Here is a 23,081-nt window from a genome sequence, read left to right on the forward strand (position 1 = left end):
TGCAACCTTTATATGAGAATAACAATAATAATAATAATCATACAAAAAATGACCAAAAAGACTTAAAGTTAATCCTACCTAATAGAAGATGTAAAGATGAAGAAGTACGAATCCATGAAGAAAAATAAATAAATAAATAAAAATCAATGTGGTTACGATACAAATAATCCACAAATAAAAATGATGAACAGTTTCTCATGCAGACACTTTGACAACAAAAACATGATCAACAATACCAACCTCGTCCATTTTCTCGATCCTGAAAGAACGAAAGCGAACCAAACGAAGGACGAACGAACCTGATACGACGACGACGAACGAATTCTACCGAAATAAAACGATAATCGTGAACGTTACGGCGCTGGGAAAGAGTTCTTGCCGTGCCGCAATGCAATGGCAAGCTTTCGTCAACAAGTCCACATTCGGATCCTCCCCACTAATCCAATTCAATTGTGTAGCCTCCACGGCTGCTGCGATTCTCGCTTCGCAACAAACAGCCCAGTTGTAGGGGAAAAAAAAGGCGTGTCAATTCACAGAGTCACTGAGAAGCCATTCCGTCCGGTCCCACCGTTACGGTTGTTGGTTTCAGTCTCACACTCTGTGCGCGAGTCTAGATTCTCGTTTCCCCCTCGCAAAATTGTTCCTCTGGATCTGGCATTCCATTATTTACAGTTTTCCCGAGGTTTGCAGAGTTGGGTCAAGGTGATTATGCCTGTTTGGAGCGTCAAATTCGATTCACATGTCGAGGTTTAGTGCTGTAGAAGGTGGTTTTGTGGTCGAGTGTGCCGTGCTTTGTGTTGGTATGGCACGGGTGTTCAGTGGCCAAGGAGTTTAAAATTCTACACTGCAGTCTGTCACGTGTAGTGACATGGACTAGCGAGGACGCTCGTGAGCGGTGGAGTTGGCAGAAGCGGCGAATAGTCAACACGAGTGTGGGTGACTAGCACGAGAGGGTGCTTGGAGCTCCCTGCTAATTCAGCGCCTGACGATGTGAAAGTTCAGGTGGTCAAGAACTCTTCTGTGAGTTCTGAGTGGGTCACTGACAGGTCAGTGGAAACTTAGTTAAATCATGCGCTTGTCTTCTGATGCAACTTGCTCGTGAGATTTTTTGAGGATTTCGATTTCGTCTACATAGATGTTTCATCGACCATAATTCTTTTCGATTGGTCTGGATCTCAATTCTCCGAGTATAAATTCTTTCACAAGAGTTGGTCTATCATCTGTGGCTGCCTTTACTCAAGTCAATTTCAACGGTTAATATTTTAAAATAGAAGCGAGCATCACGTTTCTAAATGAAGACGTTTAGAATCAAACGGATCACCACAGGGTGAGCATTTTTCGAGATTAGCAACGCCAACGATTTATGTAATTCAATAATCAGACAACACCTAATCCTGGGAAAGATGTGAACGAATCAACAGTATTTTGCGAAGCGCAAGTCTCTGTCCGCTTATCTCACTGTACGTCACTAAGTTCTTTATTTCTATGTCGCCGGGCAACTTAACAGTTGACGCACTTCAGCTGTTAGGTATGTCTGCTCAAGACTTCGGTATGGTTTACTTTTTAAAGTGGATTTACAGATATGCCCAAGGAATGGATTACAATCGAAATAAGCAGTTCTGTTTTGGAGCCATCATGTTGTTTTTATCATTTCTGACGTATGCAGCATCTTTTGAAATAGGTTTGTCTTCTCAATTGCCAAGCTTACTTCAGGCCCTCTCGCATGATGTATGTTGAATTGCTTTTGTGATGGTTTTATTGTATCATAGCCGTGAAACCCATATGATGATTGGGTCAAATTATGATGAGCGAATGGATTTTATCATAATGGGTAGAACGAGAAGTGTAAGAAAATGCAGTCTTTTATCTGCAGATCACAAGTCTACTCTTTGTGAATATAATAGGACGCGAGCCCTTATCCTTGTGGAGTACGCATCTGCGGTACATTTCTACTGTCATAGACCTTGTCCTTTTAGATTTTTTTTTTTTTTTCTTTTTTTTTTTGCTGATGTGTTGAATTTTTTTTGTTCTCGTTACATATGAAGGTTTTAAGGAGTGGACTTGTAATAGTACCTGCTACACCATACAGTGAAATCCCTACAAGGATTAATTAGGTATATTTCTTTGTTCACAATGAAATCTTCGACAATCTCTAGCTGTTGTCGAATATGAAACTTATGGTTGGTTCTCATTCTAGGTCTATATAGTAGACGAGACATCAATTCTATCATGGACATGTTCTCGTTGCAATGGTTTGACGAAGGTACGTGAATATCTGCTGAGCAGGTCCTGATTCTACTAATTACCTGCTATACCTATCGACACTAGTATGCACATGTACGTGGATTTTTTCTCATCTTGTGGACGAGTGTAAATGACATGGTCCTTATTTTGAATCTCTGCGTGCTTTATACATTGATATACTTCTATCGGCGCAGGGTTTCAAGATGCATTCACTTATTGTCGATGTTCAGCATTGCCTTCAGGTATATACTCTTGCAGTTAAACTGATGCGCCCTTTAGTTCTAATTTGCATCTTCTTTAAATGCTCAGAAATCTGTACCGAGCTTCCAATTTCTCCACGCTTTTGGTTTGTTGTCATTCAAGCTAAGAATTAAGCTATATAAAAGCATGGATAACCATCACATGTTCACAATAAACATGGGAGAAACATTGAGCACCTGTGTAAATACCGTCACCTGGATTTGCATTTGTTTTCGTCGTGGCTTTATGGTGTCTAACTAACATGGCGAATTTCGTTTTCTGTGCAGGCTTTTGTTGGAATAGCCGAAGATTTGAAGGCGATCGTAATTGCTTTTCGTGGAACTCAGGAATCTAGGTGAAATTTACTTATTTATTCTAGTTTCATGACTTGTGGTTGCTATTTGATATCATGTTGAGCTGGGATTTGTTATTAAATGTCTTCGGAAAGAATTGTGCGAAAGTGACTTTGTTCATTGGCCTTACAACCGTAACGCGCAGCATGCAGAATTGGGCAGAGGACTTATATTTTAGAGAGCTGGATCTAAATTATCCAGGAGGCACCGATGCACTGGTAAGCAAGTAGTGTTTTAGTTCAATAGCAGTGCATCTACTTTATCTTTCGAACTTCATCTTATGATTAGCTTGGTGGTTGAAATAATTCGGTGTTACTTGCGTGCAAGATGCATACTTGACCATGTGTTATAATTAGTTTAGCTCCTTCTGGTTTATTTAGGGCACATGACATTAAGAGAAGCAGTGCATCGTCGGTCCTCACCTTTGTAATTTCCAGGTGTACTTTTAAACATAGAGCCGAGTACTTACTTCTTCCTTTTTGTGCCTTCGTATGTTTTTTTTGGTTTGCAGGTACACAGAGGATTCTATGCAGCCTATCATAATACAACATTACGAGAGCGAGTTGTAGATGCAGCACATGCCATTCAACAATCCAGAAGTGACCTTGGTATTATGGTCACGGGGCATTCGATGGGAGGGGCAATGGCTACTTTCTGTGCACTTGATCTTTCGGTGTGTTTGCTAACCATCATGGGAGATCCCATTCAATTTTAAGCTTCCTAGTTTGAGGCAAGCAGTCATGCAACAATGATATAGCATGTGCTGCGTCAGTTTAGGAATATGTTCTACAGTGGTATTACTTCCAATCTGTTCAGATAAGGGAATACTGAAAGTAGTTTGTACTCGTCTTTTCGATCATCGGGAGCTAATCAAATTGGCGTTATCATGGACTTTCACAAAAAGGCACATTAAAGTTTTGTTTAAAGGTCTTCACCATCTTCATCTTTAGCATTATTGATTCCGTGGGTTCTGTTTTTCCAGGCGAATTTTGGGTTAAAGAATATTGAGGTCTTCACATTTGGGCAGCCTCGAGTAGGAAATTATGGCTTTTCGGTGTATTATAATAAGTATGTTCCTTTGACAATTCGTGTAACGCATGCTAATGACATAGTGCCTCATCTGCCTCCTTATTATCCACTGATCGGAGAAAAGACTTACCACCACTTTGCTACAGAGGTACTTCGATGTTCTTTTGCGCCATGGTGTTTTCTGTAGATGGGATGGGTGTTATTGGTCATGCCTGTCGGATCATCTTTTTTGTGGCCTTCAAGGAGGATTTGACTTTTCTTTGTTTCTAAAGATGCTCTAATTAGCTTTTCCACAGTGTTGAAACAAACCATGTGGGTCTCATTAGTGGGATGAACTTCTTCAACTTAGATTCTGCTTCGTACTGGTGCAGGTCTGGATCTTCAGAGTCACACTAGGACGTCTGCAGTTAGAGTTTGAACGAGTTTGTAACGGTTCTGGCGAGGATCCATCCTGCAGTAGGTCTACACCTACATCATTTGATTACTAGCCTTGATTGTGTGTTAGGCACATGTTGCAGATTGTTGACATATGGTGTTGGTTAAAGGCTTTTGACTACCTTGAGAAAAAGACCTATTTCATGATCTTTTAAAAGTAAAAAGAAAATTAGCAAAAAAGAAGATTTCCTCGAAAATGTGACGGCACTCATTCTTCGATTTATCATGGCAGATCTGTCGCTGGCAATAGCATAGCAGACCACCTAAATTATTATGGTGTTTATTTGAGAACTGAAGATGAGTTATCGGCTTTACGAAGTAGCAGCTCCACTAACTTCAGTACACCTTACTCCGGTCAAACGTTGGGTTTTTGTAAAACTAGCAAAATCAGTGCTCAATGATGATGTTATTGAAGTACCGATTTTCATGCGAGACTACGGGCAGGAAGGATCGACTTAGTTATGCACGAGATGGCTCTCTGGCAGCTTCTGTTTTCTGAATTGCTCGCCATAAACTGCCAGCAGAGACGCCTTGTACGAAGACAACTACGGCTCAATTCCAAAGCACCGTTGTCATCGAGGTAATGTGTAAAACATGTATCCAGGCCCTGAGTTGGTTTGCAACTCTCAAAAGGAAGAACATGGCTACCCTCACAGGCCATTGCAGGAAGCAGACCTCGGGAGCTCTACTACGTACAGGAGGTGAAGTTGCTTATTGTTGCAATGATCTTTCTGTGGGGCTGAAGCGTTGGGGAAAAATCTCATTTGCTGTGCATAATTCTTTTATTGTGTCGATTTGATGGGAACTGTTGGTAAAAGAGCTATATTCCAAGGAATATGAAATGTATCCAGGCCCGTGCATTCAGATTCCAGTGCAAGGAGGCCTCATAGTTAGTGTTGGTAGTAGTTACACATTCTTGGTTTCCTTGTCAGAAAAAGAGCGGTTCCATCCGCAATTGTACTCTAGTTTGACGAAAGAATTGAGATACATTTTTCCACTCAAAGCTTCATCCTCTGTTCTGTTCTTTCCTTTTCACATCATTTTTTCTTTTCTCCTTCCTCCTTGGTGAATTATCTTGTACCTCACCAGGACAATGTACCCAGTGGCCCCAAATCCCCCGAGGATTCAAACCACCTCAAATCTAGAAAGAAATGACTCTAATCCAGATCCCTCTAAAGCAGCTGGTACTCGGGATCTATGGCCATTTCAGCCTCCCCTAACTCAGCACTTTGTTGCAACCTAATCATATGCAAGTGATGACCACGTTTGAGGAAGCCAATGCTGGAGAAAAAGAGCAACAAAGTGAAGACGACAACAACAACAACAACAACGCCAACCAGCAACAAAAAAAAGCTTCTCCCCAACTGCTTTCATAGGAATTAGGGTTAAGGTTTTAAGTAGGATTCAGGCTCGGTTTGCTTGGTGTCCATGGAACATAAAGCTCAATTAAACTTGACCCCTTCTACTCTGTCTTTTTTCCCTTATGTATCCATTTATGCTTGATGTACAAAGTGCTTGGTAAAAGATATGGCTTACAACCCATTTGAGCTAAACCAATTGATGTGAATCAAAGTACTCTCCAGTTGACCTTTTTCCACAAGGTCAATAGAAAAAAGTGAAAATATGAGTTGGAAAAATACCTTGTACTTGGGAAATTCTAAATCTATATATTCTCATTCCTCTTTTTTCTTTTTTCAAGGTCCTTCTCATTCTTTAATATTAAAAAAATGGAAAGGTGGGGAGGAGAATGGGATGCATGGCACATCATGTTGTGACTTGAGGACATGGAGCATAAAAAGAGACTTTGGTTAAAAGTCCACCCTATGTAGAGTACTAATTCCATTACTACAAAGTAATGGATTTGTGGGTAATTTATGTACATGACCCACATGACAAAAGATGGATTATTTTAGGCCTAGGGTGGATGAAATGAGTTGGCAAGGTTCAAACTTGAATGTAGAATATTTCTTATAAGAATGTGTATGAACAAATACAAGTTTTTCTTTGCCATCTATAGTATCCCAAACTTTAAAACCAAATGTTGGTAAAGCAAGTTAAAGAGCACTATTTTATATGAATTTTATGTAGTGCTTTTTGTGTGATGAAGTTGGCACACACATGGATATTAGCTCCCACATTATGCAAAACTTCAATCTATAATTGATTGAATTTTCATGTTCCATACCATTCAAATTTTATGATCATCAATTTCATAAATTAGGAGCAAAATTGCATTCCATTACATAATCATCATTTGATTTTTATTTCATGTTATTTTATTTTATTTTTTTAAGAACACATATAGAAGGATATTTTGAATTTTATTTTGACTATTTGCTCTACAGCTGTTTTTATAAATTCATAAAGTTATTAAAGCTTTTTCTGAAAACTCTTAAGAAACTCCAAACTCCAAACTCCAAACCTCTTATCATAAAAAAGATTGTTTCCATTTCAAAACCAAAGATAGTTGCATATGTACTATTGGATATTTTAATAAATTTTGAACACATAATGTAAAACTTATGTTTTAAATAATAAAAAAATCAATACCTGTTACTGTAAATTGTTACTGTTCTCAAAGAAAACCATTTCTTAAATTTTACTTAATTTCAGAAAATTAAATTCAAACCAAAAGCGCTCATGTTTTTCATAGTACAAAGTTATGGAATTTTTGTAAATGTTGAAATTGACTAAACAGCATCGTTCTCTACAGATAAATTTTTAATCTCATCCAACAAGCGCTTGACAGGATTGATGTGAAAACTACATAAATCTACAGTTGTTTACCTCAATAATAAAGAATGTTGTAAAAGTAACTAAAATGAATATAATTTAAATAAAATTAAAAATTAGTCATCAAGTAAAACAGTCAGTTTTCTTTTCCAAAATCCAGAAATACTCAACAATCATATAAATTTTTTGAAAAATTAGAAATTGTGAATATATTCTAATTCAATTGCATTGATAAATTTGGATTTTGTTTTTTGAATTATTAAAGTTTCTATCCTTAAAAAGAAAACACCCCAGATAAAACCTAATCTTATTTTAAAATTCCAATATAGCAAACAAAAATCAGCATCTTTTTATGACTTAAACATTCAATTTGTGAAAACACCTATATGAATCATGTACATTCACACATTTCTTACCTAATATCATTTTAGTATGCACATAGGCAATTGACAACACATTATTAGCTAATTAAGGAAATGTATATATATATATATATATATATATATTACTAAATTTACAAATTAAAACTTCATCATCTTGATACCAATTAGCAAGTAAATGTAATTAAAGACTAAGGAATATATATATATATATACTTCTAGAATGCACTTTTTTCTTTATTAACAACATATGGTTTTTCTTACCCTTTGCATTTGAGTAAGACCCACATCAATCATGTGCTGTAACTGTGAGAGGAATTTGACATGCTGTTAAAGACCATTCCACACATGTGCCCAAGTGGAGCAGGCAGAGTTTGGTTGTGTTTTTCTGTGCACATGGGGGCACACACACACACACACAGGGAGGGATATTGTGTGTTTGTTTGTGAAGAAGTAGAAGAAGAAGAAGCCCTTGTAGATCTTCCCTTACATCTCAGACAATTAGAGCTGCTTTGCAAGGGTACCTGGATAATAGAGGCCTTTGCTTCCATGAGTAGGAGACTCACACACACATGCAGGAGTGCTGCTGCTGCTTTGTTGCCTTCCCTTTGCCTTAGCCTTACTGTGTACCTTTCAAACTGGGTTTTGTTGCTCCCCCCTTCCGCTCTAACTCATGAGTAGTTCCATAGGACAAAAGGGAAGGGAAGTTATGAAAAATAAAAACTAATAAAAATGCCAATATTAGCCTTCCTTTTTTATCTGAATGGAATGGAGTGTTTTCATGTATTGTTGTTGCAATCATTCATTCATTCATCATTTTGCATTCCATTGTATCTGTTCATCCGTGTCTGGTGGAAAATAGTGGTCTTTATTTGCATATAGTGTGAATATATGGCATGCATTTCACCTTGTGTTGACATTGTACATAAAAGACATTATAGTAGGAAATTTTAATGAAAAAAACCTTTGAGAGGATCTTAGTGAACTGAAAATGGAATATGGTATACCAAAAGCTGCTCAAAGTTTTTAAAATAGGGGTTAAAAAATATGGGTACCCTTCAATGACATCAAGTGACTCTGAGCATAATGGGACCAAGGATTAAGGTAATAGGGTTAGAGGGAGAGAAGAAAGAGAAAAGTCAAAAAGAAAAAACCCTAACCCTAACCCTAATCCACAAAAAAGGGCACAAGCATGGCATGGCATGGTGATTCTTCTCAATCATTTAGTGGGAGGGAAGTGGGGCATTGAAGAGCTGTACAATTGAAGCTCTAACCATCAGCATTCCAAGCCCCATCTTCAATGGACAGTTAGAGAGCCAAATGCTAATGCACAGAACCCATGTAATCTTTTTTGTTGAGGATTCATGAAGGCAAAGAAGGCATCAAAAATAAATAAAATAAAAAATAAAAAATAAAGAAGGACCTTCTGTGAAACTTTCTCTCCCTCCTTCTGTCACTCACCCATTTCATTTGGCTTTGTAACTTGTCATCAATAAATGAACCCAGATCATTAGAGAATTTAAACCATATCTTTTTCCGTATCAATGATACTGTTCATAATGTTAAGCAAAGTGGATCAATTGGTCCACAAAACAGTCTTTAAAAATTTGCATGTCGAAATTGCAATGGGGGAGAAAAAAGTTGGAGAATTCTGCTTTGTGTGTTGTCCTTTCCTAAGACAACTGAAAAAGTATATGAGAAAGTTAGTTTTTGAAAAGTGAAAAGTAATGCTGCAAGTACTGTCTTGTCTCCACAATGGACATCTTTCCCTTTGGCTGGTTCTCATTTAATGGGGCCCTCCAGAGCAGTTAGCAATTAAATTTGTGTTGGAATGAGAATCCAGAACCAGAATATATTTGTAGTCCTTGCTACTTCTATTAAAAACTTGACTGATTGAAATGGATGGAAGCACAAAACATTTTGCGAAATCAACAAAATAAAACTGTCTGTGGTCTCTACAACAACAAAAACAATACAAGTGTATGCACAGGATTGCGGGAGATTACATGGAAAATATATCAGTTTTTAGGCCTCGCTTAAAGCCAAAAAGGAGACACCCACCAAAGAATTTGGTAATGTGTGTCTGGACGAGCTGATATTAATTCAATAAGACAAGGGGCCTTCTACCCAAAAGCCTACATACTCTATAACACAGCTCTTGTTCAAACCACATTCCTATTATCATTTTTCTTGCTGAATTTTCAGTCACCACATTCTGTTACATTCTAGTAATAGTAGGTACATGTTTTGCTCCAGTGAAAACAATTACAGTTAGATGATTTTCTTGAAACCCTAAGTTGCAATGGCTTTGAAGTTTCATGAGTTACACACTTTGAAACCAAAGTAGGTTCCATTGACAGGCTAATCTGGATTGCCAGAACCACCACAAAGCCAAGCCAAGACCCAAGCCTGGGTACCAACCCTAGAAATATCAAGGGCAAGCCCCCATGATCGAGTCCTTATCTGTTTCAAGCCAAGTACAAGGATACAAACCCAAGTACCCACAAGGACTGCCCAAACACAGCGAAGGGGGGGGGGCAATCATATGAACCACAGCCCAGCCCTCAAAAACAGCAAAAGTAAAAAAATAATAGTAATAGTAATAGTAATAAAAACAGAGCAAAAAGTCTAAAGTTTTTGAACAGCAAACACACATTGCCACCCAAGAGAGACCTTAAGTTCTTGTGGAGAAAGGACAAGCAAATCCCAAGTGTACTATTTTTATTGTTTACTTTATTCCCCCCCTCCTTCATGGCTTCCATCTACCATTGAACCCTAAATCTCATTTCTCCCTCTAACAAGAAAATTAGTACCACTCAAGCCTGATCTAAACTTCCCAGATTTTAAGTATGTGTGTAAATGCGAGGGGCTAACAGCCTTTGCTGCCTTCATTGCTTGAAGTTGGTTTCTTTCTAGTAGCTTCTAGATAGGGCCCAGGTATGCATTGTGTGCAACAAAAGATCAGTAACTCCTTGAAAGGGCTAACTATCCCCCATGAAAAAACTGGTTCTCATGTTGCCAATGAGAAATAAACAATTTCATCCCCCCACCGCATTCACTTTACAAAGTGGTGGTGACATATTGATCTTCATGTGTGTTCTTATACAATCTTTTTGCCTTCATTCAGTTACATGTAATAATTACAAATACAACCTAGATATAAACTTTAAAATTATTGATTTATTCTGGTTTTGAAAGGTATTTTTTGTGCATGTAATTGTTGTAAATGGACTGTAATTACGATGGAATATTAATATAAATATAGTTGATATGGATGTGGATAGGTTTGATCTTGACACACAGCATCGAGGAGAATCAATGCGCCAAATGTAGGTAAGACGAATGTCACACCGTCATCCAAATGGCCAATTTCCCCATTCGTCCATGGTCACTATAACCATAAACTCGATCCAACAGTTCTCTATTGAAATTCCGCTTCCGTGACAGACACCCACAATCTTCTCGACGAGCAGTGGGCCACACCCGCCAAATATCCGAGTTGGCAATGTCCAATCTCGTATTGCCACCTGGCGCACGCCAGCTGCCTGCATAGCTATCTGATATTTTTATGGATGTTGGCGTTGTGGGGGGAATGAATCCCTCCATGCTGACACGTGGGAAAACCATGGAATTTTAGATGAAGAATGGCGAACCGCTTCATTCGTTACAAGGTGATCTATTTCGATGAAGTCATATGCGCAGAAATTGAGAACAGCCCTATTCATCCTATCTTCATTCCTTACGTCGTATTTTACTTACCACACAGTAATTCTTACGACATTGATTTTTTTACAAGTATGGTAAATTTATCTCTCTCAAACAAGAGAACGGAAATTGACAAAGAGAGACTTGGGGTTTGTTTTTTGAATTGGGCAAAGTAATGACAAAAAGAAAGCGCAGTGCGAGTTATAATACCGAGGTGATTTGCTTGGTTCATTTAAGGGGGCCAAACAGCCACAGTTACTCGCATTCATCTGACAGTTTCCGAACATATTAAAAGCCCAGCCGTGTACAGCCATGTACAGCCGTGCATCAATAGCGCAGGAACTTTCCTCCCCGGGGGGGGGGGGATTTACCACCTCACTCCCCAGTAAAAAAATAAAAAATCTCGGGTATGCCCGTGGGTACCATATGGGGATTGAAAGGGTTACTTATTTCGAGACCCTCAACGGTTCACACGGCTATTCATAACAGCCACTCCAGTCACCCCAGTCCACCTCAGAGTTTCCGACCGCTGGACGAAGCCCCCGACGAAGACCTGGATTATTGGACGACGGCGCAGTATGGAGGTTCCAGTATCGGGGTACAAGAGAGTGAGTCCAGGGACACCGAACCTCGCCCTCTCGCCGAGTGTGCCTGTGCATTTCTTTCCCTGCTTTAAGTGCCAAATTAGGCAGCAAGCTTTAACTTTAGTTTAATTCATACTTTTTTAAAAAAGAAAACCCCTGCAATGAATTAAACCTGCAAAACAACGTAGTGAGAGAGGCCCAAAAGCAGAAAACACCAAAACTTGTTGCTCCAGGCACTGACAGAGCATTCACAAAAACCCCGCATCAGTAATGCGCTCTTTGGCTGGAGATTCCTTCGCATTCCACCACTACTCCGAAATCGCACGAGTCTCATAGATCCAACATCAGAACTCCACGAAACCAACATTTGCAACAAAGGAAAGAGTAGATGTGAGGGATTGGTAGATAGGGAGGGGCGAGTCTGTGCTTGCAGCAGGAGTTCCGACCTCAACGACAATTCTGGACGGAACCGTTCTGGAGATAGGAGCCTCGTTCGAAGCGTAAAGCGGGATCGGTACGCGATCAATCTTAGTTGATCTCGTAATTGATTAATAAAATCTGAAAACCGACGAAGAAGAAGAAGAAGAAGAAGAGGCAGAAGTGGACGATATCGTACCCTATATTCAAATTTCGTTCATCCGCGCAGGAGCTTTCGTCGCGCTCCGCCGAGATCGATGCATTCGTCTTCGGGCTTTGTCTCCGCGCAGATGTGTGCTGTATGCTGCGGTGGATTATGAGCACTATTTCAGAGTTCGCGCGCCCCTGGGATTCATTCCTACGACCGACTGGCTGCGCGCTTCCGTCCTCAGGGTGGGCTGGTTTTCGTGTCGCGTCTTGCGAATTTCTTTCTGGATCTTCTTCGACTGCGCTGATTGGGGTCGAACGACGGATATTTTTGGGGCCGAGTACTTTGCGGGCATGGTTTTTTAATTTGGTGAGGTACACAAGAAGACGCGCTGCGATGTTGAAAGCGATACATGAACATGCGCAGGATACGATCTCTGTGTCGATGGGAGACTGATTAGTGATTGTGTCGAGGGTACAGAATGAGGGGATTGGAATTTTCGCTGCGAGGCGGATGTTGCAGCCGTGCTTAATTTGGGTCCTTGTAGGATTGCGATCTTGAAGGGAATAGTTGATTGGGACGTGAACGCTGTGTAGAGGTTACGGGTTGATTTAGTTCGTTAGGTCGGCGAGTCTGGCATGTGGCACCCTTCTGGAAAATTTGCACGAAGTTAGCAGTGCAATCTTCGTCTGTGCGGTGTAATGCTGGTAGCTGCGAAATTCTTCCGTGATCTAGAATGCCGACTCTCTTAATTCTCTGGAGTTGCTGTATTGGAAGGTTGTCAGGGCTTTCGTTTAGTCGGATGGACTTTCGGTGTGAGGTGTAAGATCCAGGATCTCCTTGCGAGCTCTCTCTCTTTTGTCAATAGTGTAATGCCTTGATGCCCTGGTTGTGAGTGGCTTGGGTCCGTCTGCAGCGACCTGCTCGATCCCATCTACGGGCAGTCTCTGTTGCGTCGTGGGTTTCTTGTTTGGCTGTCAGCGATAGCTTTGAGTGTCTGCTACTACAGCCTTCTCACCCGTTGCTTGCTTCCATCGAATTTCTTTTCGAAGAAAGCTGTTACCGTTTCTGCCTCCATTGCAGCGTAAATGGTGATTCACAGTTACTCTTCTTTCTTCCACCCGATTCTCCTGGTCCTGAAGTTATCATCGTGATACTATCCTGCTACACCTTTGATCGTCTACCTCAACTTCAGTGCTCCTACTCTTGAGCATTCTGAGAGCCTCGGCTTGGACGAGCAGAGACGCCTGCTCGATCGTTTTCTCAATTCATCCCTCCTAACATCGGCACTGCTGGAAGTGAAGAACCTTTCTCTCATATTTTTTGGCACAGGCCTGAGCCTGGCAACCTCGCTGCACCAGGTGAAGTCATTGCCGAGAAACTTCTGCAGGTTTCCAAAAACCAGATATATTTCCAACTCTTGACTTGAGGTGCCGCATTTAAAATGATGGGAGATATGCATCATGTGCATGGTGGGATCATGCCTCTTGACGCTCCGTTCTCTGATGACAGTCGCGTCCACGGTTGCAATTCTTTTACTCCGGCTTACCAGCAGCTCATACCAAGTCACTGTGCTCAAACGCCAATATCATGGTCGGCTACAGATCACGCTCAGCTTTTGAATGAGCAGATTGGCGGGGAGCCGCTGAATTTTTGGCAGGCTGAGAGCTGCCTTCAGCATAGTTTGCAGTACAGTCATGCAGGCTACAGCACCTTAGGGCAGATGGAGATGCTGTCATCTCTAAATGCCGATCCATACAATCCTTCAGTATCTTACGAGGTTTCTCAATTAGTTCAATTGTACTCAACATTGTATCAAGATCAGTATGGATACGCTAATCTATCCTTCGTGGATCCAGTTACCCAGCCTAACATCCTTCATGGACTCAGTGTCCAATCTGAAGTTACTTTGCCCACATCAAGCGACTGCTTGCAAGTAGTGAGTTCCTCAGGGAGCGACAGCTTGTCGACTACAGAGACCTGGAGGTCGGAGACCAGCGGGGGTTGTGCTCCGGCCAATTATGAGAACTCGCTCACGAACCTCAATGAATCCTCCTCGGTAACCCTGGTTAGAGACTCTCACGACAGCAATTTCCAGCCCCACAGGCAGCATCAAGATGTTCTGAAGCAAGATCAGGCAGTGACACTCCTCCCTTTTCAAGAACCTTGGATTTATAATCAATCACGCACTGATATCGGCAGGAATTCGTTGCAAACATCTGTGGCATTATCACATGACTCTGAGTCTCACGAGATTATTTCTGTGGCATCATCATCTGATATCCCCAAGTTCAAACGTCCGCGAACATGGGATGAGGCTCTTCGACAAGGATCAGCCCAGAATGACCTTGCGCGATACGCTGTTGGTTCAAAATCGAGTTTGAGGATTGACTCCTTACAGCCGAGTTCGTTGTCGAGAACAATCCCAAGTCGGCATCTCTCGTTTCAGGGGAAGTTATCGTCGTTTCTTCTCACAGGTGCGAGTGGATCTTCCTATTCGCAACGATCATGTTTGCAAGAGGAGGGCAGATCGTATAACGGTAAGCCTGTAGCAACCTCAGTGGAACCACAGAGCGTTGCCGCAAGGCATAGGCGGAAGAAAATTAGTGAGAGGATAAGGGTATTAGAGAAGCTTATTCCGGGAGGCAACAAGATGGACACGGCCACTATGCTGGATGAAGCAATCGAATACGTAAAATTCCTTCAGCTGCAGGTTCAGATTCTCGAAAGTAATACCCTTGAAGACAGACCAGCAATTGTACCAACTGATCAGATTCTCTCCCTCCAGGGTAACATGGTCCATGGGCTGAAACGAAAGCGCAACACCAATCTAGAGGGCGATTCATCTACAACATTGTCTTTAAGGGCAGCAGCGAGTCCCCTTATCCTGTCGGAGGTCCTTCAGCAGCAGCTCTTTAAGCAGAAGCTTTGTCTGGTGTCTATTAGTCAATGTCCCCCGTGCACCACTTCGACACCACCACCCATTGTGGCTCCGAGCATTCGACGAAAGAATTAGTGTTAAAATATCAACAGGTAGGCTGCTTGTGAATATCACAGTATAAATAGGTTGATCCAATTTTGTAACTCGACCTCAGCGACAGTCATGGCCAGTTTGGATAATGAGGGTTCAGGTCAGTTGTAGTTCTTTGTGAATCCATTGTATATGGATAAAACATATTTTAAAAACAATATTTTGTGTAGACGTTGGAACCGGCTATCGGATATGCGTGTTGGTAACACGTATGAGGTCCTTTTTGACATTTGTTGTCTCAATTCTGAGTTAATGAGAGAGAAACGAATCACGTCTGTGATTTCGAGCAGCTTTTTTCCAAGTTTTTCAGTATCTAGCTATTGTCATAATGTATATTTCAGTCCGTGAACTCAGTCGCTTTCTCGGTGCTTCCATCCGTGTGCATCGGATACAGATTGATTCAACCATAGCGTCTCACGAATGAGATACCACTCTCTTGTTTCGTATAGCGCAGCACGTTAGGCCTCCTACTCTCCCTCGCTTAATTTCAGTGCATTATGTGTTACACTACCTGATTCACTCGCTGTGGTCACCCGTATGAGAATTTGCAAGCTGATATACATTCCGTTAGTTCAAAGAATACTAGTATGTATGATTCAAAAATACATACTACTTGTAATCTTGTAATCTTATATGATTACAGGTAGTATGTATGCTTGTTATGGATGTATTCGTCAAAGGATAATTAATTGAAGATAATAAGCTAAAGTAACCATATGTGCCAGTGCACCACTCAACACTATATTCAGCTACATTTAATTCCTCCTTCATAGAGAGCAAGTCTCTACCCTTCTCAGAAGAAGCATATATATTCTCACGTATCAACACGAGGTTAATGTCGACGTAAACTCCACACACAATGAATCCGTAAAATTCAGTCTTATCCAGGAATTGCCACCTGGAAATTCGTCGTAATCTCCTAGGGAATGGTGGATGCAGTTACAAAACTGATAGCAGACCTTTTGCAGCGAAACGTGAGCGTCTCCACACCAGCGCAGTTCGAAGATCTTCCTAAAAGTCGCCAGTGACCTTTTCAATCCGACCCAAACTAATGTTTCCGTTGGAGCAGGCATGAGAAACAAAAAAAAGAAACAATTGACAAAATAATTAAAATAACTACAAGCACACAAACACACACACAGCGCACTGCAAAGCACTGGCACCTGTCTGAAGGGCCGAGGGATCGCGGCAGCAGTATGTTGGACAATAAATCTGTCCAGAATAATTGGGGGGAGGAGGCGACCATCCGAGGCGTGAAAGTGCCAAAGCATCTCACCTCTTTTGGGAAGGGGATAGCATGCTCATCAATGATAAATCAGCCCATTCTGCCGATTCCAGGACTGGAGGAGCCACAATGGCAGGCTATTCAACACGAGCAGGAGGGTCATCAGGCAAATGAACGGCAGGTCAACTGGGTATTCTCCTGAAAGCCGGGCTACCAATGGCACGCTCCTGCCGGTGATCTCTGGCACTCTCTTGCAACCAGGGCTGATTGCGCCGCTTGCGCCGCCTGCGCCATCGCCCTCTCTCGCTCCCTGCATTCCTTGCTCCTTGGGGCCTCGTTCCCTCTGCCCGTTTGTGGGGGGGGGGGGGGCACTTTGACGCTTGTCGCCAATCCGGACGGATGGTCGTCGCTGGATTAGAGCTCGCTTTAGGGTTGTGTTTCGTCCAGCTCTTGACAGGTGGTCGAAACTCGTTCATATATATATATATATATATATATATACATACACACACACACTCAAGAATGAATGAAAAAATATACACCAGGATAATATTGTTGGTATAGATGTTGTTTTTATGTCATAAACTTATAACCTTGTTTTTGTGCAATTAATAAGAAAATGTAAAATTTTATAAATTAAATGAAGAATAAAATCCTAATTCTACAATTTAAGGAGCTTCATTTTTTAATTCTACAACCTGTGCCCAATTTATGATCTATTCCTATCTTTCTTATACTTCTAGACATTATATATAGAAGAAAGATGCTATAGTTATTTAAATAATCCTTTAATTGACTACAATAGTATTTTAACACATTAGCAACCTTAGTAGAATTAGATTCAATCTTCAATTGCATGTTACTTTCTAATGTTTAGGATTTTCAAACCTACAACTCATTTTATTGCAATTAGTATTATCTAATGCAACTGCATTTTTCTTACTTATGGATCTTTAAAAGAAAAGCATTCTTTAGAAATATAGTATTTTATGATGATACAACCATAAGCAATTGATTAACAATAAATAAATTCTAAATCTTTAGAAAGGCTACAATCTCCATATGGTGTACAAATACAACTACCAATACCATCATTGAGAACTTTCTAAGAAGAAAATGTTCTATAGATTGTTGATATCAAAATACACAATAATTAATGCTAAATGTCTTAATTTTCTTGTACATTTGATAAAAATCCACAAAGTCCAACAAACTTACATTGAAATTAAGACTTTACCAAGATATCATATTTGACAAGCATACTTATATAATTAATTTAACTCTATAATATGCACAATCTAGATAGAATCAACCTCAATACTTTAGAAGCAATAACTAGTAAATCCAAAGTGCTCAAGTTTCAAATTTAATTTATTTTTGTTTTATCAATGATTAAAAATAAAGATTTTACTTAAGACTCATATTTAATTAATTGATCAATGAAAATATAATACTATAGATTCTTTTATAATTGATGTATATGCCTCAGTTGTTAACAAAAATATGCATGTGAGCTACAATTAGTTGAAAAGAAGGAAGGTTCTTACATACATACACTTAATATTTTGTGACTTTAAAGACAAGAAAAAAAATAAAATAACAGTATTAACAATAATACATTCAATTGAGAGGTTTAGGATTTTTAGAGCTTATGTCATTATACATGTAGTACTTAATATTTCCTTTAATATGGATGGATTGACAACTTGAATAGATTGACTGCTTAATGTAGATGTATATGGTAACCTTAGAAATCTGTTAACTCTCAATTATGCTCTAAAATTTAAATTTTTATTATTTTCTTATTTAATGATGATTAAACATGTTAGGTTAGGATTTATATAAGTGGAATTTAGTTTTATTGAATTTTTAGGATTACAACCTTTGATGGTATAAATTATAGCCTAATTCCTTGAATTAAATTAACTACGATCAAAATGATAAGAGTTAGAAAATTAGAATAGAAACTTAGTTAGTTTTAATAATTTAGAGATTGTTAGTTACTACTATGAGGGTTGTCTAAAAGCCTATAAGTTCACCTATAATCATTTCACATGATTTAGAATGAGTTAGAATCATAATTTTCTAAAAGATTTAGTAAAGTTTAGCAATGACAATTTTGAAATTTCCTCCAATTCAACAAATTTAAGCGACATAGTGGTTCTTCTAATTAATGGAAGCCTTTTTAATGCAATGGTGGCACCGGATTCACTCCTTGGAGTGAACAAAACAAGATCGGCACCCTCTTCTTCTAAATACAAGTGGAGCAATAAAATTCTTATTTTGAAGGATTTTATAAGAATTACCAAGATCCTTGTAAGTAAAAACTTTCATAAAAATTGCAATTGAATATGGATTGAGGCATGTGAATAGTTGATTTTAATATGAAAAGGTGTTTTGAATACAATGGTGAAGTTAGATTTATCAAAAGGTGCTTTCTTGTCCACTTACAAGAGTTATCAACATTGGTAACGAAATTGGCTCTTGTATGAATTAAGACCATAGATTTACATTAGGGGTCTTAGAGTTAAAGGGTGGAGATGTGGCCGCCCTTCTACAACCCACCACTCAATTTTATAAGAGTAGCTTGGTTCTCCAAGCCCTTTTTCTTTCCTCTTTTGATGAAGAGTCGAGTTATGCCAAATTTTGGCCTTAACTCTAATCTTAATTTTGTTTATTGATTTTTAATCTCATTCTATACTTGTGGTTGTGTATGCATGAATCTTGAGTAGTGAATAATGGTCCTTGTAATAGATAGCTCCCTCGACCTCTCAAATATCCCAAGGATTCAAGAGTCTCGGATTTCCTTTAATCAGTCATCCAATTTTTTGTGTTTCAATGCGATTTTTTTTGTGATTGTAGCCTTTGGTGTTAGTTTTCCAACAAGATAAGGATTGCTTGTTTTAAAGTAAGAGAATTTTTTTGGTGGAATTTTGAACGCGCAGGGGTCGGCTGCCTTGGCAGTTTAGATCAACCACCTTTGAAAAAGAATTTCTCAGTATCTTCTAATTGGATTATTGTGAAATTTTTACAGTAAATGAATCTTCAAGCTGAACTTCTAATGGCATAAATTTCATTGAATTAAAAGACGAATTGAATTTTTGGTTAATTTTCAAGTGAAGGGAGATAGCCTACCATGGCAGTCTTGGTCACTCAACTTTGAAGGAGCATTTCTCGCGGCTTAGGTACTAGATTGAATTTAAAATTATTAGAGAAAGAACGCCTTCAAGTTAAATTTGCAATAAACTAAAAATCATTCAATTTGGAGTTAATCATAAATTTTGGAAAATTTTGGAGTAGAAATGGGTTGCTGCCCTCAATTCTTGGATGTTGTCAAGGTGCCTTGGCTTTTATCTCTCTTCAGCCCCACTTTTACTTTTATTTTACAATAATTTGTAACTTCCATATTTCAAATTTTTATATTTTAATTTTTAACTTCAACTTTTAACTTTTAACTTTTACTTTTACTTTTAACTTTCAACTTCCAAATTTTAACTTTTATTCTTAACTCAACTTTTAAGATTTTTTTACTTTTACTATGAATTAGTGGTAATAATTTAATCAATTACTTTCACCATTAGTGATTTAAGGAATAATAATTTATAAGTTTCAATTAAATAATTATTTATCTACTTTGATTAATTATACGTTTTTAATCACATAAAAATTAGTAATCACAGATTATATAAATGAACTTGAAGAATCCATTGAAATTTAAGTAGGCATCCTGCAAATAGCCTTGAAGATCATAGTAATTTCATTATTTATTTATTTATTTATTTTGGTAATCATTGCTTGGAAGGCTTAAATTTAATTGAATTATTAATACTAAGATTTAAATCAACTTAACAATTCCACAATTGGAAGCTGTCTTATTCCACCTTTTGAACTTGTTGTATGGCATTAGTTTTATTGAGTGGTGAATTTGGGCTCAAAAAATCTAAGCCTAATTGATTTTATATATAAATCCTTTACATCACTTACTTCACATTCAAAGTAAGCTTAATAGATGTATTTGAAGGTGCTTAAAGATAGGCTTGAAGACATCTTCATTATTTTGTTGAGGCATCTTCTTTGCTTTTGAGTAGTTTATGCATCTCTCTTTACTCTTTTTATGAACTACATCTAATATTTTGCATTTCATTTATAGTGCTACAATTTATTTTTGATATTTTCCTATCTTTTTCAAAGGCTTCAATATTTTCATCATCTCAGCTATTTTTTTTTATAACTCGATATTATTGTGAATTTAATCAAGCTTGACCTATCAAGTCTAAAATTATTTTTTTGGAAGATTTTATTTTGAACAAGATAAGTATTTTTTAAAACAAAATAATTAATATATTATGCATAGTTTATACTATTATTCTTGGCATAGACTTTAAGTTATTTTCTATAGAAAATACTTTAGGTATGTTATCACAAACTTTATCTTTTAGGTTTGATGAGCTTTATATGTGTAGAGCTTTACTATGGTAATTAAATTTGAATATTTATGTATTTTTATTTGGCTAAATGTGTTGGTAGAGTATCTTGACTAATAAAGCATAAATGAATTATAGAATATATGTATCAACATTGAATATGTGGTAAAGGCTTGGACAACAAAACTAATCCATAGATTAGAAGTACATGTGATATTTTTTTAGACGTAGTGATGAGAGTGACAAGTTAAGAAAATGGTTATTATGATGTGCATATATTTTCTTTCTTATATGTCATGTCAACTTTGACCTTGTGATTCAACTTCTTGACTTGTGTATAGATTAATAAGTGAAGTGTCTTATTTGAGCAAATATAAAATAATGGTATTGTAGTTCATTTACATGTTTGTTTTATGGACATCAATAGAAGTATGGTGAAAGTTGAGATGATACATGACGTTTGTAGATTGTATGAGGGAGTGGTAATTTGATTCTTTACACATTAGAGTCTTGAATGGTACAATGATGTAGAAGTTGGATTAGATATAAGGAATTGTAGTGTATATGTATGATAGAATGTATGTGAAGTAGGATTTGTAGATGTAGAGTGGAGCATGTGTAATTGATGGATGTAAAAGATGTCATGAGCAAGTTGTTTTGAATATAGTAAAGAAACTAGAAGATTTATCATCTCCATGTCTAATGTTTTTTTAGCATTAAAATAATACATTACTATCTTATTATCCAAAAGCCAAAGATCATTGAATATGTGAAGTTGAACTTTATTGCAGCATAAATTTATAAGCTCAAAAATATAGAAGTAAGTGTGATCTTATATTATATTTAAATAAAATTTGGTTTCATATTAATATAAAATTTGTATAAAAGTTATAATACTTAGTGTTATGTTCAATGTATTTTCTATAAATGTACTTCAATTGGAATACCTTTTTGCATTAAAGTTGATTCTTCCAATTTGAAGGTATTTGAAATGTATTATAGATATAGAATTTTTTAACCTTCATACACCTTGAAACTTTTTTGGAGCATTTTATATTGGTTTTCTTAAATTCAATTATTATTTTTTTATACTATGCATGGTAATTTGACCAAATAAAAGCAATACAATCTTATACCAATCTGAAGGTTAGATGTGTGTACTATTCTTCTCTTTTCATTATATTACAATCAATAACCATTTGGTTTTTGTCTTTATTATTTGTATTTAGTAGCTAAAGTTTTTTCTTCTTTATTATTAAAAACTTTAGGAGAAATATCATATCTATATATATATATATATATATATATCCCTAAAATATGTTAAAATATTAAGAATATCCTTATAATCTTGATAATAACAAATCTATTACTTACTTTTGTAATAACATCAAATCTATCCTTCAACCTAATAAGATATCACAACTATTTTTTAAAATGCAAGTAAGGTCCAACTTATATGTTGCAAAGAAATTAACTACCTTCTTTGGTACTTTTTGGCATAGGAAATTGTTGCTAGGAAGCACTTGCTACCTTTAATTGTCTTGATGACATGAACACTTGTGCCACTCCCTCGCATTTCTCTACAAGCTATTATACAACGTCTTCACTTGGATGACCTTTTCCATACTACACCTCCACCTTCACCATTTCTCAAGGCTGCATCAAACAATCCCTTGATGCAATTCATCAATCTCCTCTACACCATAATCATCCATCCCATGCACATTCAATATGCCACCCTTCAGTCCAACTTCTTTCTTCCAATTTGCACCAATACTTGGTTAATTTACACCTTATCTATGGTGGTGAATAGGTTATTCTTTGAAGCAAAGCAACGTATCAAGATGACACAAGTGAGAATTGCTTCAGAGAGTACATTATCTTTCAATTATTTGCTAAGTTTTTTGCAGTTGAGAGGTGATCTTGGCTGAAATGCAATAGAACCAAGAATGAGCCTGCAACTAATAATAAATGATGCTAGACTACCAAATGACTTGGCACATTGCTCCTTGCTTGCCACACCTAGCAACTAAAAAATAAGATGGTAAAAACATTATCTCTTGTTAAGGATGTTGACATGCCCATAGACATCCTTCAAGGTTCACTCTTGGTGGCAATTGAAAGTAGCTACTC

General features: G+C 37.8%; 2 protein-coding genes across 9 annotated transcripts; both read left to right on the top strand.

Annotated features, from left to right (window-relative positions):
* Positions 1-382: 382 nt before the first annotated feature.
* LOC112277148 (lipase) lies at positions 383-5,304 on the top strand. Of its 8 annotated transcripts, none has more exons than XM_024509172.3 (11): positions 383-1,046; positions 1,581-1,681; positions 1,874-1,941; positions 2,198-2,263; positions 2,439-2,486; positions 2,772-2,839; positions 2,983-3,055; positions 3,349-3,510; positions 3,820-4,014; positions 4,238-4,326; positions 4,534-5,304. In XM_024509172.3, the coding sequence occupies exons 2-11, from the start codon at positions 1,594-1,596 to the stop codon at positions 4,700-4,702; spliced, it is 1,026 nt and encodes a 341-aa protein (XP_024364940.1). In that variant the 5' UTR covers positions 383-1,046; positions 1,581-1,593; the 3' UTR covers positions 4,703-5,304. The 8 variants fall into 8 exon arrangements, with proteins under 8 accessions (XP_024364940.1, XP_090103710.1, XP_090103712.1 ...); XM_090247584.1 differs by having other exon boundaries at positions 449-1,046; positions 4,238-4,322; XM_090247586.1 differs by lacking the exon at positions 2,198-2,263 and adding an exon at positions 2,046-2,114 and having other exon boundaries at positions 556-1,046.
* A 7,098-nt stretch (positions 5,305-12,402) lies between these two features.
* Positions 12,403-15,600, top strand: LOC112277272 (uncharacterized). The gene has a single exon (XM_024509405.3). The coding sequence runs from the start codon at positions 13,713-13,715 to the stop codon at positions 15,282-15,284; it is 1,572 nt and encodes a 523-aa protein (XP_024365173.1). The 5' UTR covers positions 12,403-13,712; the 3' UTR covers positions 15,285-15,600.
* The last annotated feature ends 7,481 nt before the right edge of the window (positions 15,601-23,081 follow it).

This window comes from Physcomitrium patens, chromosome 25 (genome assembly GCF_059467195.1).
Source record: "Physcomitrium patens ecotype Gransden chromosome 25, ASM5946719v1, whole genome shotgun sequence".
Classification (NCBI taxonomy): Eukaryota; Viridiplantae; Streptophyta; class Bryopsida; order Funariales; family Funariaceae; genus Physcomitrium; species Physcomitrium patens.